The following is a 14,823-nucleotide window of genomic DNA, read 5'->3' as shown; positions in this document are numbered from 1 at the left end:
GTATAGTTTTGGTCACCCTATTATAGAAAGGATATTAAATTATAAAGAGTACAGAAAAGATTTACTAGGATGCTACCGGGACTTGATGGTTTGAGTTATAAGGAGAGGCAGGATAGACTGAGACTTTTTTCCCTGGAGCATAGGCTTGGGGTGATCTTTTAGAGGTCTATAAAATAATGAGGGGCATAGATCAGTTAGATAGTCAATATCTTTTCCCAAAGGTCAGGGAGTCTAAAACTAGAGGGTATAGGATTAAGGTGAGGGGGGAGAAATACAAAAGGGTCCAAAGGGGCAATTTTTTCACACAGAGGGTGGTGAGTATTTGGAACAAACTGCCAGAGGTAGTAGCAGAGGCAGGTACAATTCTGAAAAGCATTTAGACAGTTGTGGATAAGATGGGTATCGAGGGATTTGGGCCAAACGTGGGCAATTGGGAGTAGCTTAGTGGTAAAAGCTGGGCGCATGGACAAGTTGGGCCGAAGGGCCTGTTTGCATGCTGTAAACCTCTGACTCGTGGGAGGGACTAGAACGCAAGGGCACAACCTTAGAAGAAAGGGATGCTCCTTTTAAACGGAGACAGAGGAATTTCTTCAATCAGAGGATGGTGAATCTATGGAACTCATTGACACAGAGGGCTGTGAAGGCCAGGTCATTGAGTGTCTTTAAGACAGAGATTGATAGGTTCTTGATCAATAAGAGGATCAAGGGTTACAGGCAGAAGGCAGGAGAATGAGAATGAGAATCGTATCAACCATGATTGAATAGCAGAGCAGACTCGATGGGTCGAATGGCCTAATTCTGCTCCTCCATCTTACGGTCTTATGGTATAAAAGATGTTTTGTCAACTATTTTAATTCATCAGCAGTAGAATGCACTAAAAACAAAATATTCCTGAGGAGCATTTTGGAGACTAAAACCTGAAAATACGGAAAATTTGAAGTTAAAAACAGAAAATGTCAGAAATGCACAAGTCTACCAATATCTGAAGAGAAAATGTTACAGTCTATATGTTACAGTCTGAAACTAGGTCAATACCGGAACGTTAATCAATATTTTTAGCTTTATTTTCCATCATTTTTTTGCATGCTTGGTTTGATGGAGCCATGCTAAGACTAACACTGTGTTTTGTGAAAAGTCCAAAATTACAAGAGGGTGAAGGCAATTTATTAACTTGAAAAAAAATGAACAGCATAACTGTACCTCCTCTCCTGAAAGGTAGTAGGCAGCCAACAGACCTCCGATAAACCGGATATTCACTTCAAAGACTGAGACTTCTGCATTCTACAGAACACGAAAGGAGTTAATAAAGTTAGTTGCGTATAGTAATGCTTTAGAGGTACAGTATTACCATAGAACAGAACCATAGAATCCTTACTTTACAGGAGGCGGCCATTTGGCCCATTGGGTTTACACCGACTCTCCGAAAGAGCATCCCACCCAAGCCCATCCCCATAATCCCACACATTTAACCCACAAATTCCCATGACTTACACATCCTGGGACACAGAGGAAATTTAGCTTGGCCAATCCACTTAACCTGCACATCTTTGGACTGTGGGAGAAAACTGGAGCACCTGGAGGAAACCCACGCAGACACGAGGAGAACATGCAAACTCCAAGGCTGGAACTGAACCCAGGTCCCTGGCAGTATGAGGCAGCAGTGCTAACCACTGTGCCATCATGCTGCTTTTTATTTTTAAAAGAGAGCATTGCACCCAGGCCAGCCCTCCCCATGCTTTCCCTGTAACGACACAAGTTTACTATGGCTAATCCATCTAACCTACACATCTTTGGACATTAAGGGGCAATTTAGGATGGCCAATTCACCTAATTTGCACATCTTTGGACCGTGGGAGGAAACCCACGCAGTTACAGGGAGAATGTGTAAACTCCACAGTCACCCAAGGCTAGAATTGAACCCGGGTCCCTGGGGCTGTAAGGCAGCAGTGCTACCCGCTGTGCCACCGTGGTGCTTTAACACATCGGTCTACCTCTTGGGTACAAAATCAGGAGCCTATTGGTCCAATTTTGTTGGTTGTCTTTTGTTCCCCAAGAGTGCCTGAAATACATCGGACACCATATTTGCACAGGATATTTTCAGGTATTCCTGGCAGAAGTCTTAAACATGCACTCAGCCTTCTGAATATGCCACAAATTGTTGAAACTCAGTATATGGGCTTATTATAGCATGCTTTCAACTTTTTTTCTCCTGATTTTTTTGAGGCTAATTCATTCAGGAACTGTTGGACTCTCCCAACATAAAACATTATGTTTTTTTACTTTTTAAACTTACTGCAGTATGGAACCAGGAGGAGCAATAATATTCTACCTGTCACCATAGCCTGACTTGTGGGTTTCAGCCAACTCACTAACAGAACCCTGCCCAAACCAATCCCATTTGCGTTCCTTGCAACCCAAAAATTACCAGAGGGTCACTACTCACTTCATAGGCATTAAAATTGGTCCAGAGAAAATCAGCAAACCGTCTCAGGAAATAATTCAGGTGCCAACAACTCACTAGCATTATTTACATGAGGTTTGAAGCCCAATTTCCAATGAGTTTCAGTTTCTGGTGATTTCTGCAAGCTTGCCAGCCTGATCATGTCAGAAAGCAACTCAAAAATTCTATTCCCCGCTCACACTTTTATTAATGGCATAAATTAAGTTCCCTTCACTATGGACATAACATATGGCAAACCTAACACACAATGACAAGTCAGTGTTTTGATGGGTTTAATTAAAGGTTTAAAAAACCAAGGAAGCATTTAGATTCAGTTTTACTTTAACCAGTTATTTTAAAATTGTTAACTCAAATATTATTTTTCAGTGTAAAGGCTGTAGCAAGAAAAATGACATAAATCAGGAAATTTGTCATCGTCACTGACTTAATTGGGAACAGAGCTATGGCATTCAATTGGTATTGACGAGGATATGGAAAAGTGCTATAAAGCTCTCAGAAAACTTTGGTGTGGAGTGAACAATGGTGTAAACCACTTACACGACTACTAATGAACCCAAATGCTGTACATGTGCCATTTGAATGGTACAAGTCTCCAGGAAATTCAGGGCTTTATTTCTGGGTGGTGCTCATTGTCCAGTCATATTACTTTTCACATATGCAGCTAAGTACTTTTTAACGATTAAAGCTTTGAATTTTTTATAATCCTTTCTCCTTGGGTGATAACTGGACAAGTATTTCCCAATCCAGCTTCCCAAACCTTCACTGCATTTTAGCTCATTGAAATTGAGATTATGACCAATCTCTTGTAGCTTCATTTTGACCCATTCAGGTCTCATTTTTGCTTGCTGTTTGTGCCTGCACTGCCATCATTTTGGACCGCCTTCCCTTCATCCTCCTGACCCCTTTTAGTCAGGTCTCAGACACATAGGACACAGCCAAAAAGGAAACACTGATGGTGGCAGACAGGACAGTAAGTAAGAGAACCATAACAAGGAGCACAACAGAAAGCAGAATGTTGGATGCAAAGTGTTCAACTTCTATGATCGATGCTGTGGGAGATAAACTTACTAATTGAGTGTGGATGTGTCATCTGACAAGCCACCTCTTTGGCAGTTCAAATTCTTAGCACTGACAAATTTCCATTCCACTGAAAAAGGCTCACTTCATATTATAGTGAAAACAAAGCCATTGAGTAGGATTAGGCCCATCAAGCCTATTATGACTTACCACACTGAAATCCAAGTTCTTTTCAATCCATTCTTTCCCATCTCGAAACTCATCAAAAAGACCCATGATGTAGAGTGTATCTAATGCATCCACGATGGTTGCACCCAATTGAGAATTTCCTAAAACAAAATCAAAATATTAAATACTTTCTGGGTATGCATCTGAAGATATCAGGGTAGTGTAGGATGGGAATAGAGGGATATGGTCCCCGAAGGATAGGGGGTTTTAGTTCAGAGGGTAGCATGGTCGGTGCAGGCTTGGAGGCCGAAGGGCCTGTCTGGTGCTGTAATTTTCTTTGTTCTTTGTATTTACTTTACAGCATACTTACAGCCTTCAACTTATTTTTTTAAATCTGGGAACCCTCTTATGAAGTGATGCATCAGTGATTGGCTAAATATCAAAATTCCACTCACTGTAATGCGATTGCTGCTCTTCTTCCAGAGGTTAACCTCCTTTCTCCTTCTTACCAAGCTTCTATAAATATCTTCCCTCCCTGTGCCTCTTTTTTCCTCACCAGGCAAACTAAAAGCTCATGACTTCCAGCTTCATTTCAACAGCAGACCACATGGTGGGCACAAATTTGTGATCTGACAATCATCATCACTAGATCTGGAATTCCTGATAGTGACAATACAATAAAGAGCAAAACGACAGCATGAGGTTGGAATACTACTGGCAACAATGATTTATTATGGAATTGGGATCAGTAGCTCCTCATAAAGGGGTTAGCAACTACCCAATAAATGCTTGTTGGCTTCTGGGAAATCATGAGTTTAATTGAGAACAAACATATGCTGGATATCGTAATTTTTTTAAAAATTCATTTACAGGATATGATGCGTCACTGGCTAGGCTAGCATTTATTGCCCATCCCTAATTCCTCTTGAGAAAGTGGTTGCGATCCTTCTTGAACTGCTGCAGTCCCTATGTGTAGGTATACTCAGAGTATTGTTAGGGCAGGGAGTTCCAGGATTTTGACCCAGCAACAGTGGAGAAATGGCAATATATTTCCAAGTCAGAATAGTGACTGGCTTGGCGGGGAACTGCAAGGTGACGTTCTCATGTATCTGCTGCCCTTGTCCTTCTCGATGGTAGCAGTCACTGGATTTTGAAGGTGCTGCTTAAGGAGTTTTGTTGAATTTCTGCAGTGCATCTTGTAGATGGTACACACAGTTGCCACTATTCGTCAGTGGTAGAGGGAATGAATGTTTGTGAAAGGGGTTCCAATCAAGCAGGCTGCGTTGTCCTGGATGATATCAAACTTATTTAGTGTTGGAGCAGTATGAATGTTAAACGCGGTATTAAAATTAGTTTTTCTTTAAGGAAAATTACTGTGGGTGTACCTGAATAATTATATATAGAATATTATATTCCATTATACTATTTAGGAATGGTAAGCTTTGAGTTAATGGCATGTTCTAGCGTATTATGAACTTTCAGGCAATATTTCAAAATTTTGAACAGAAATTGTTAAAATAGCCACTGCTAATCATGTAACCTTTGTCCATATCAACTCCAGACAGTCCTGAAACTCAGCAAATACTTAACCAAAAATGGACATTCTCAGCCATTTGGGAAATTCACACATCCCTTTCTTTAAGGTTGGAATATCAACAAAAGCTCTTTTGCACACAACTGACTCGGCTCTCTGATTCGCCATGAACAAAATACACGCCAAAACTCAATTTGCACTAGACTAATGTGAATGGGTCCCAAATCGACCTCCCATTGTATTATAATGGTCTCTCACTTGAATCCAGATTTCAAAGCATTAAGGACAATACAAGGTGTTTATTGACTTGACCAGCCACCTTATTTGAAAAAGGACTTTGAACTTGTGACAGGTTACATGAGCGAGAAAGTCATGTTACCTGCTTTTAAAAACAAGGATCAACTCTGGACAGAGGCACTGTCCAGAAGGCATCAAATCAGCTGCAGTCAACTAAGCTGCCACAGTAATAAATAGCAATACCTTGAAGATAGGAGAAGGACTATGCAACCAGTTCCAACTTCAAGTTCACCTGAGAACCAACCTTCTGAAAATTAAATACAAGAAGTCTTGCAGCTCTCTGAGAAGCCTATACTTAAAAGACTTTTAAAACTATCAAATCATTTGAGAAACTAGAGGCCTGCCACAAAAGAGAGACTGGGACAATCATATCTCGTAATCATATATTTTTAAACTTCATCTGTATTTTATCTTGGTACATGTGATAGTGTGTCAAGCGAGTGAAAAGTCATACATTGTTTTAAACATCCAGGGTAAGTATAAGATAACAAACTATCTCTATTTTTAAAAAAATTCACAAAAAGCTTGCTGCTGAAATTATTTAAATTGGAACAAGCACTGAGGTTAAGAGAATACACACATAACAGAACACATTGATAAAAGATAGTAAGAAAACGCAACCTTGAATGCAACACACAAAGTGAAAGTTTAAAATTATAATACTACCCAAACCCCATTCAGTAATAGAAATCTTCGAACTCAAACAGCCACAATAAAACACCTAGATGAAACATGAAGTACTCAAACTGGCATCTAGCTGTATAAATTTATACCACAACGTGCAAGTCAGTGCATTCAACTTTACTGCAGCATTGAAATATTTTTGTTGAAGCCTAAAAGTTTTTAAGTTATGTTGTATAGCTTAGGATCAGCAATGCTTAAATAAAGTCTGTATTTACAAAGTTTGAAAAGGATCTTGCACAAGTCTCGTTGTAAGAAACTAAAAATAAAAGACAATTTACCATCTAATATTTTGTACCATTAATTATATTTTTAAGACATATCTGATCTCAAAATTGACGCTGGCTAAATTCAGTAGATTTGCCAGCAGATCAATAATCTTAGGGGGTAACTGATCTGATGGATGAATGAATTAAATGACTATACATGAAAAGTGGATTTTTATGAAGATGTGACTAGTGCGGTTGACAGAGGGGAACCGGTGAATGTGGTGTTTTTAGATTTCCAGAAGACATTCGATAAGGTGCCTCACAAAAGGTTGCTGCAGAAGATTGGGGTACACGGAGTTGGGGGTATGGTGTTGGCGTGGATTGGGGATTGGCTATCTAACAGGAAGCAGAGAGTTGGAATAAATGGGTGCTTTTCTGGTTGGCAGTTGGTGACCAGTGGCGTGCCGCAGGGATCGGTGCTGGGGCCTCAACTGTTTACCATTTACATAGACGATCTGGAGGAGGAGACTGAGTGTAGGGTATCAAAGTTTGCTGATGACACGAAGATGAATGGGAAAGCAAATTGCGTGGAGGACGCGGAAAGTCTGCAGAGAGATTTGGATAGGCTGAGCGAGTGGGCGAGGATCTGGCAGATGGAATATAACGTTGGCAAATGTGAGGTTATCCACTTTGGAAGAAATAATAGTAAATTGGAATATTATTTAAAAATTACATCATGCTACTGTGCAGAGGGACCTGGGGGTCATTGTGCACGAATCGCAAAAACGCAGTCTGCAGGTGCAGCAGGTGATCAAGAAGGCGAATGGAATGTTGGCCTTTATCGCGAGGGGGATAGAATATAAAAGCAGGGAGGTCTTGCTGCAACTGTACAAGGCACTGGTGAGGCCACAACTGGAGTACTGTGTGCAGTTTTGGTCCCCTTATTTGCGAAAGGATATATTGGCCTTGGAGGAAGCGCAGAGAAGGTTCACCAGGTTGATACCGGAGATGAGGGGTGTAGCTTATGAGGAGAGATTCAACAGGTTGGGTCTGTACTCGTTGGAGTTTAGAAGGCTGAGGGGTGATCTTATAGAGACAAATAAGATAATGAAGGGGCTGAATAGGGTAGAGGTAGAGAGATTCTTTCTACTTAGAAGGGAAACCAGAACTAGAGGGCACAGCCTCAAAATAAGTGGGGGGCCGGTTCAGAACAGAGTTGAGGGGGAACTTCTTCTCTCAGAGGGTAGTGAATCTCTGGAATTCTCTGCCCATTGAAGTGGTGGAGGCTTCCTCGTTGAAAATGTTTAGATTTCTGATTGATAAGGGAATTAAGGGATATGGGGAGCAGGCGGGTTTGTGGAACTGATTCGCTTCAGATCAGCCATGATCTTGTTGAATGGTGGGGCAGGCTTGAGGGGCTAGGTGGCCTACTCCTGATCCTATTTCTTATGTTCTTATATGTTCTTAAGTGTAGAACTGTAAATAATCAGTTAATCCAATAAACAAAATTAAGTAGACATGGCAGGACACATAGTCTGCAGCATGTGCAAGTTTGTGGATGACACTGCAATCCGAAACAGCCATATCTATATTATGTACCTGTGATTCAAGGAACTTCACTGCAGAGTTACAGAGCTGCAAACATTGCAAGACATCAGAGGGAGGAGAGTTACCATGCCTTTGTTCTCGGAGTAAGAAGTTTAACAACACTAGGTTAAAGTCCAACAGGTTTATTTGGTAGCAAAAAAGTTCTCGGAGGCAGTCATACCCTTTAGGTTAAGTAGAACTTTAAAGTTGGTCAATGGTCAGGAACAAGAGAGTGTCATTGTAAGTCAGGCAAGTATGATAATGTAGTAATGGAGGCCCTTGTCTGTGATCAACCTTTATGTGGCATTTGTTACCTGTGTGAGAGAGAACAGACTGCAGGGTAGATGAGCAAACTGTTCAGTGTCAAGGTCAAAGACACTGCCTCATGTTTGCAAAAGAACCGGGGTGGGAGAGAGAAGATGCAACAGCCATGATCCACTAAGAATCAATGACACAGGCGAAAAGAACGAGGTTTCTGCAAAGGTAGTTTGAGGAACTGGGTTCAAAACTTAAGGATGAGCCATATGCAAATTGGCACAGGGTCAGACAGATTAGAGAATTAAATGCATGACTTAGTGATGTGGAAAGATGGGGTTTCAATTCATGGGGCGGGGAGAAGGGGGGGGGGAAAAGAGAAAAAGAGGAAAGAGGTCAGACAAAAAGAAATTTGGAAACCTAAAGAGAAAAATTCAGGTAATTGAGAAATGTAGCAATATAGGTAATGACAAGCAGGGTGGGACAGGAAGGAACTAAAAGTTAAAGGTAATGGTACATCAGTGAAAAAGATACAAGCAAATAATTGAGGTAAAAAAATAAAATGAAAGGCTCATCTAATGCCTGAAGCATTCATAACAAGGCAGAGGAATTAGTGGCACAAATAGAGAACAATGGGCTTGATTTAATCAATATCAGAGACATGGGGCAGGGTTTCACCCTGATATGGAGGTGGGCACATAATTTCCTGCTGTTAGCCAATGTGCTCGCTGGCACCATCCTGCCCCCAAGCCATTGTCAGGAAGGCTGAATTAGGGATGGAACAGCTACATGCGTGCAAGCAGAGGGTAGTTGAGATAATGAGAAAGCCAATTAAGACCAATGATCAGAGATGGAGCAGAATTCCCCCCCCCCCCCCCCCACCCCACCCCCCAAATATATCAGGGCACCATGGGCCAGTGATTTTGAAGCCACCTCCTCTGGTTGCTAACCAGCCAATCCAGGCAAGATCAATGTTGGATGACTGCCCCAATAGTGTCAGGTCGGGACACACATTTGACCTCTATGTCAGTGTCCTGATCCGAAATGGAAAACCCTGCCCATAGCTGCAAAGTGACACAAAGTTAAGGATATAAATGTTCCAGGATACTTAACATTTTGAAACCCTAAGCAGAATGGAAACGGAGAGGTAGTTGTAATAATAAATAATGTCATAGGATAGTAGTAAGAAAGAATCTTGGCTCTGAAAATCAAGTAGAATCAGTGTGGTTGGACACAGAGTAACAACAGTCAGAAAACGCTATTGGAATGATTTAACAGTCCCAAAAGTGGGTATACCATAGGCAGAACATTAAATGATTGGAGCTTGCAAGAAAAACAACATAATCGCAGAAGACTTTTATTTATCTAGTCCATATGAAATTAAATTTCATCCTTGGCTTACTAGAAAAGTCAGCAGCATTAGATTAAAAGAAGAGACTCAAATGTTGAAAAGAATAGTCAAAAGCCTGACGATTGGGAGAACTTTAGAAACCAGCAAAGGGTGACCGAAAAAGCTGATTAAAAAGAGGGAAAATAAAATTCGATAGTAAAGCAGCCAGGAATATAAAAACAGATTGTAAACACTTTTATAAGTGTAAGAAAGGAAAACAGCTGAAGTAAACTTTAGTCCCCAAGACGCAGAGACAGAAGGAATTATCATGGGGAATGAGGAAATGGCAGAGATGTTGAACAAATTTTATGTCTGCCTTTTTCCTGTGCTGTAATTTTCTTTGTTCTTTGTTCATGATAGAAGATAAAAATGATATACCAGAAACAGAAGGTAACCAAGGAGCTATTAAGAGCAAAGAACTTAAAATAATTATCAGCAGAGAAAAAGTTTGAGGGGAACTTAAAGGACTGAACACCGACAAATCCCAAGATCCTGATGGCCTAGACCTAGAGTACTAAATGAAGGAGCTGCAAAGTTAGTGGGTGCACTGGTTATATTTTCCAAGTTCGCCATATACTAGGATTGTCCCCGTGGATGGCAAGTTAGCAAATTAAGCACCACTACTCAAAAGAGAGAGAAACCAGAACTAGTTACGAGAGTTGGGGGGGGACACGGTGATAGTGTTCAGCACTGCTGTCTCTCAGCGCCAGGACCCAGGTAACTGTCTGTGTGGAGTTTGCAGGTTCTCCCCGTGTCTGCATGGGCCTCTTCCAGGTGTTCCGGTTTCCTCCCACACGCCAAAGATGTGCGAGTTAAGTGGATTAGCCATGGTAAATTGCTCCTTAGTGTCAGGGAGATTAGCAGGGTAAATGCGTGGGGTTATGGGGATAGGGCCTGGGTGGGATTGTTGCTGCAGGCTTGATGGGCCAAATGGCCTTTTCCTGCATTGTCGGGATTCTGTTCTAGTCTAACGTGGCATTAACCATCAAGAAAATGCTGGAATCTATTATTATGCAAGACTTGCATGCACTTAGAAAATCATAGCATGATCAGATAAAGTCAACATCATTTTAACAGGTAAACCACGTTGGACAAAGGAGGTCTTTTTTTAAGGATTAACCAGTAAGCTAGATAAAGAGGACCTAGTAGATGCAAGTACACTTGGATTTCCAAAAAGGATTCAATGAAATGCAACACAACATGTTAACATCCAAGGGATCATGGAGTTTAGGTAATATATTAGCATGGATAGGACTGGTTAATGGTAGCAGAAAGTAGGGAACAACAGTGCATTTTCAAACTGACATGTTAACTAAAGGAGCACCAGATGGATTAGCGAGATGTGGCCTCAGCTATTCGCAATTGATATGAATGACATAGAAAAAGGGACCAAGACTAATGTATCCAAGTTTGTTGATGCTAGTGCGAATGCAAGGTGTGATAAGTAGCAACAGGGCATATGTTTTCGTGGCTACCAATGGCATTCATCTACATGTCCCTGCTGTTGGTCTCTAGAAGTAATTCCCTTGTAACCTTCCATTTCGGCAAATATTCAAAACAAGGCTTATTTGAGTACACTGACTAGATCATGTAGTACTAGCACTGTTAATTATTTCATAATTTTCACTCCCAGTTAATTAAGGATTTAGCACAGCAAGAGATGAAGAGGACGTGCTGAACATCTCTTAGCAGAACAAGGTCACCAACTCAGAGATCCTGAAGCTTGCTAATTTCATCAGCATAAACTCATTGTCCAATCTGTGCTGGCTCAAACGTGTCCATCAGACAGATGATCTCAAATACTCAAAGATCTTCTGCACACTGAATTAGCCACTGGATCATGACCTCTTGGGCATCGATACCACTACAAGGCCACCTGAAAGCAAGATGTGAAGATGGTGGACAATGACACAACAATTGGGAGATAGTCACCAACAGCCGTGACCTCTGGAGGGCGATTGTTCTGAGGGCGACTGTTTGGAAGAGGCGAGCAGAAATGGAAAGCTCAGCTGGCCAAGAAGAGGACCCACAGAAAACAGTCCAATGAATTGTGCAAATTCTCAGCCCACAGTCTTCTGCTGCAACAGAAACTATCATGCCAGCGTGGGGCTCCTGAGCCACAGAGTTGACCATCTTGGTGCAACCCATCATCTTACAAATCAGAAGGCTGCCACCTTGTTTAGTACAGCAAATCAAAAAGTTTAGTATATACGAGTGACACAAGGAACTGCAACACCCTTGATACGAATAGGCAGCATTACAATTATAGTGTTGAGTCAATTTTCATTCTTTTCTGTTGTTTGCCAAGTACAGTAAGATAGTACATATCAGCAAGTAACACCAAACATCCTTGCAGCATAGGCTGAGAAAAAATATCCAGAACAGCACAAAACACCAGAACTATATAAGAACATAAGAACTAATAGAATAGGCTATTTAGCCAATCAGGCCTGCTCAACCATTCAATCAGATCATGGTTGATCTGGCTTCAACTCCATTTTCCTGCATGTTCCCCATAATTCTCGACTCCCCAAATAGTTAAAAATTATCAGCCTTGAATATATTCAATGGCTCAGTCTTCACAGCTCTCTGGGGCAGAGAATTCCAAAAGTTCACAACTCTCTCGGAGAAGAAATCCCTCCTTATCCCTAACTTAAATGGACAATGCCTTATCCTGAAACTATTTTCCGAGGTTGTGGATTTCCCCATGAGGGAAATATCCTCTTGGCTTATACCCTGTCAAACCTTCTCAGAATTTTATATGTTACAAAATTATCTCTAATGCTTTTCAATTCCAATGTGCTTAATCTTTCTTCATCTCGCCATTCCAGGAATTAACCTAGTGAAATAAGTAACACAAAACAAAATACCGTGGATGCTGGAAATCAAATAAGAAAACAAAAAAATGCTGGAAAAACTCAGCAGCTAAGGCAGCAGCTGTGGAGAGAAGCAGTAGTTACTGTTTCAGGTCAAGTGACCATCAACCTTGCAAAACTTCTCCAAACTGCTTTCCAATTATCTTTGTATCATTAGCAAATTTAACTACAATACATTCTGTCCCTTCATCCAAGTCAATATTACAGACTGTAAATAGTTGAGAACCCCAGTATTTCGAGTTTGCCAACCTGATATATATTCAGACTGATTGTCAGCCAATCCTCTATTCATGCTCATATATTACCTCCTGTACAGTAATCTTTTATGTGGCACCTCATCCAATGTCTTTTGGAAATCCAAATAAACTATAGTTACTGGTTCTCCTTTACCCAGCCTGCTCATTACATCCACAAAGAATTGTAATAAATGTGCAACACACAATTTCATAAATCCTGTTGACTCTGTTTGAATGTATGATGATTTTCTAAATATCTTTAGTGTAGGGCCAGGGATTTGATTTAATCCTAAATTTCCTTAATAATGGATTGCAACATTTTCCCAATGGCCCAAAGTTTCCTGCTTTCTGACTCTGTCCTTTATTGAATAGAACAATTTTATATAGAATATATAGAACAGTTTTACCAGGATGTTGCCTAGTATGAAGGGCATTAGCTATGAGGAGAGGTTGGAGAAACTTGGGTTGGTTCTCACTGGAGCGACAGAGGTTGAGGGGAGACCTGATAGAAGTCTACAAGATTTTGAGAGGCATGGACAGAGTGGATAGTCAGAAGCTTTTTCCCAGGGTGGAAGAGTCAATTACTAGGGGGCATAGGTTTAAGGTGCGAGGGGCAAGGTTTAAAGATGTACGAGGCAGATTTTTTAGACAGAGTAGTGGGTGCCTGGAACTCGTTGCTGGGGGAGGTAGTGGAAGCAGATACGGTAGTGACTTTTAAGGGGCGTCTTGACAAGTACATGAATAGGATGGGAACAGAGGGATACGGCCCCCGGAAGGGCAGGGGGTTTTAGTTAAGTCGGGCAGCATGGTCGGTGCAGGCTTGGAGGGCCGCAGGGCCTGTTCTTGTGCTGTAATGTTCTTTGTAGACCATTATATTTGTGATTTCCTATCTGCTGCAACCTTTCTAGGAACTAGGGAATTTTGCAAGATGATAACCAATGTATCCAATAGGTTTGCAGTCCTGTTTTTAAGAACTTATGATGCAGATTAGACTTTTTCTTTCTTGGCCAGCATAAATCAAGGAAGAATTACCACCAGCTTGGCACATAGACTTCTCGCTCGGGACTGGCACAGTTGCAAACAGTTCTCTGGATCCACTACAGTTCGCCTATCACCACAACATGTCCACAGCAGATGCCATCTCCCTGGCCCTACACTCAACCCTGGAACACCTGGATAACAAAGACACTTATGTCAGACTCCTATTTATTGACTACAGTTCAGCCTTCAACATCATCATTCCTACAAAACTCATCTCCAAACACCGTGGCCTAGGGCTTGACTCTTCCTGCTGCGACTGAATCCTAGACTTTCTAACCCACAGACTGCAATCAGTAAGGATAGTCAACAACAACACCTCCACGATTATCCTCAATATCAGTGCCCCACAAGGCTATGCCCTCAGCCCCTTACTATACTCCTTATACACCTATGACTGAGAGGCCAAATTCCCCTCCAACTCGATTTTCAAGTTTGCTGATGACACCACTGTAGTGGGTCGGATCTCAAACAATGATGAGATGGAGTACAGTAAAAATAGTACTGGTGAACTGGTGTGACGACAATAATCTCTCCCCCAATGTCAGTAAAGCAAAAGGAGGTACTCATCGACTTCAGGAAGCTTAGTGGAGGTCATGCCCCTGTCTTCACCAACAGGGATGAAGTGGAAATGGTCAAAAGCCTCATGTTTCTAGGTGTCCAGATCACAAGCAACCTGTCCTGGTTCCTCCGCACTGACACTATACTTAGAAAAGCCCAACAACTCTACTTTCTCAGGAGGCTAAGGAAATTCGGCATGTCTACTATGACTCTCACCAACTTTTACAAATGCACCATAGAAAGCATTTTTCTAGTTGTATCACGGCTTGGTATGGCTCCTGCTCTGTCCAAGACAGCAAGAAACTACAAAGGGTCCTGAACAAAGCCCAGTCCATCACGCAAACCAGCCTCCCATCCATTGACAGTCTACACTTGCCGCTGTCTCAAATGCAGCCAGCATAATCAAGGACCCCATGCACTTTGGACATACTCCCTTCCACCTTCTTCCGTCAGGAAAAAGATGCAAAAGTCTGAGGTCAAATATATTATACATTGTTCATAACACAGGGATGT

General features: G+C 41.5%; 1 protein-coding gene across 3 annotated transcripts in view; it reads right to left on the bottom strand.

Moving 5' to 3' along the window:
• The window catches only part of man1a2 (mannosidase, alpha, class 1A, member 2), a 116,305-nt gene that overhangs the window by 59,278 nt on the left and 42,204 nt on the right, over nt 1-14,823 (bottom strand). For all 3 annotated transcript variants that reach the window (XM_078232675.1, XM_078232673.1, XM_078232676.1), the window contains exons 4-5: nt 3,689-3,807; nt 1,201-1,281 (exon numbers count right to left, since the gene is read on the bottom strand). In XM_078232675.1, the coding sequence (XP_078088801.1) occupies nt 1,201-1,281; nt 3,689-3,807 (200 nt within the window). The remainder of the gene's footprint in view (nt 1-1,200; nt 1,282-3,688; nt 3,808-14,823) is intronic.

This window comes from Mustelus asterias, chromosome 17 (genome assembly GCF_964213995.1).
Source record: "Mustelus asterias chromosome 17, sMusAst1.hap1.1, whole genome shotgun sequence".
Taxonomy (NCBI): Eukaryota; Metazoa; Chordata; class Chondrichthyes; order Carcharhiniformes; family Triakidae; genus Mustelus; species Mustelus asterias.
Note: the sequence above shows the minus strand (reverse complement) of the source record. Positions and strands in the feature narration are given on the sequence as shown.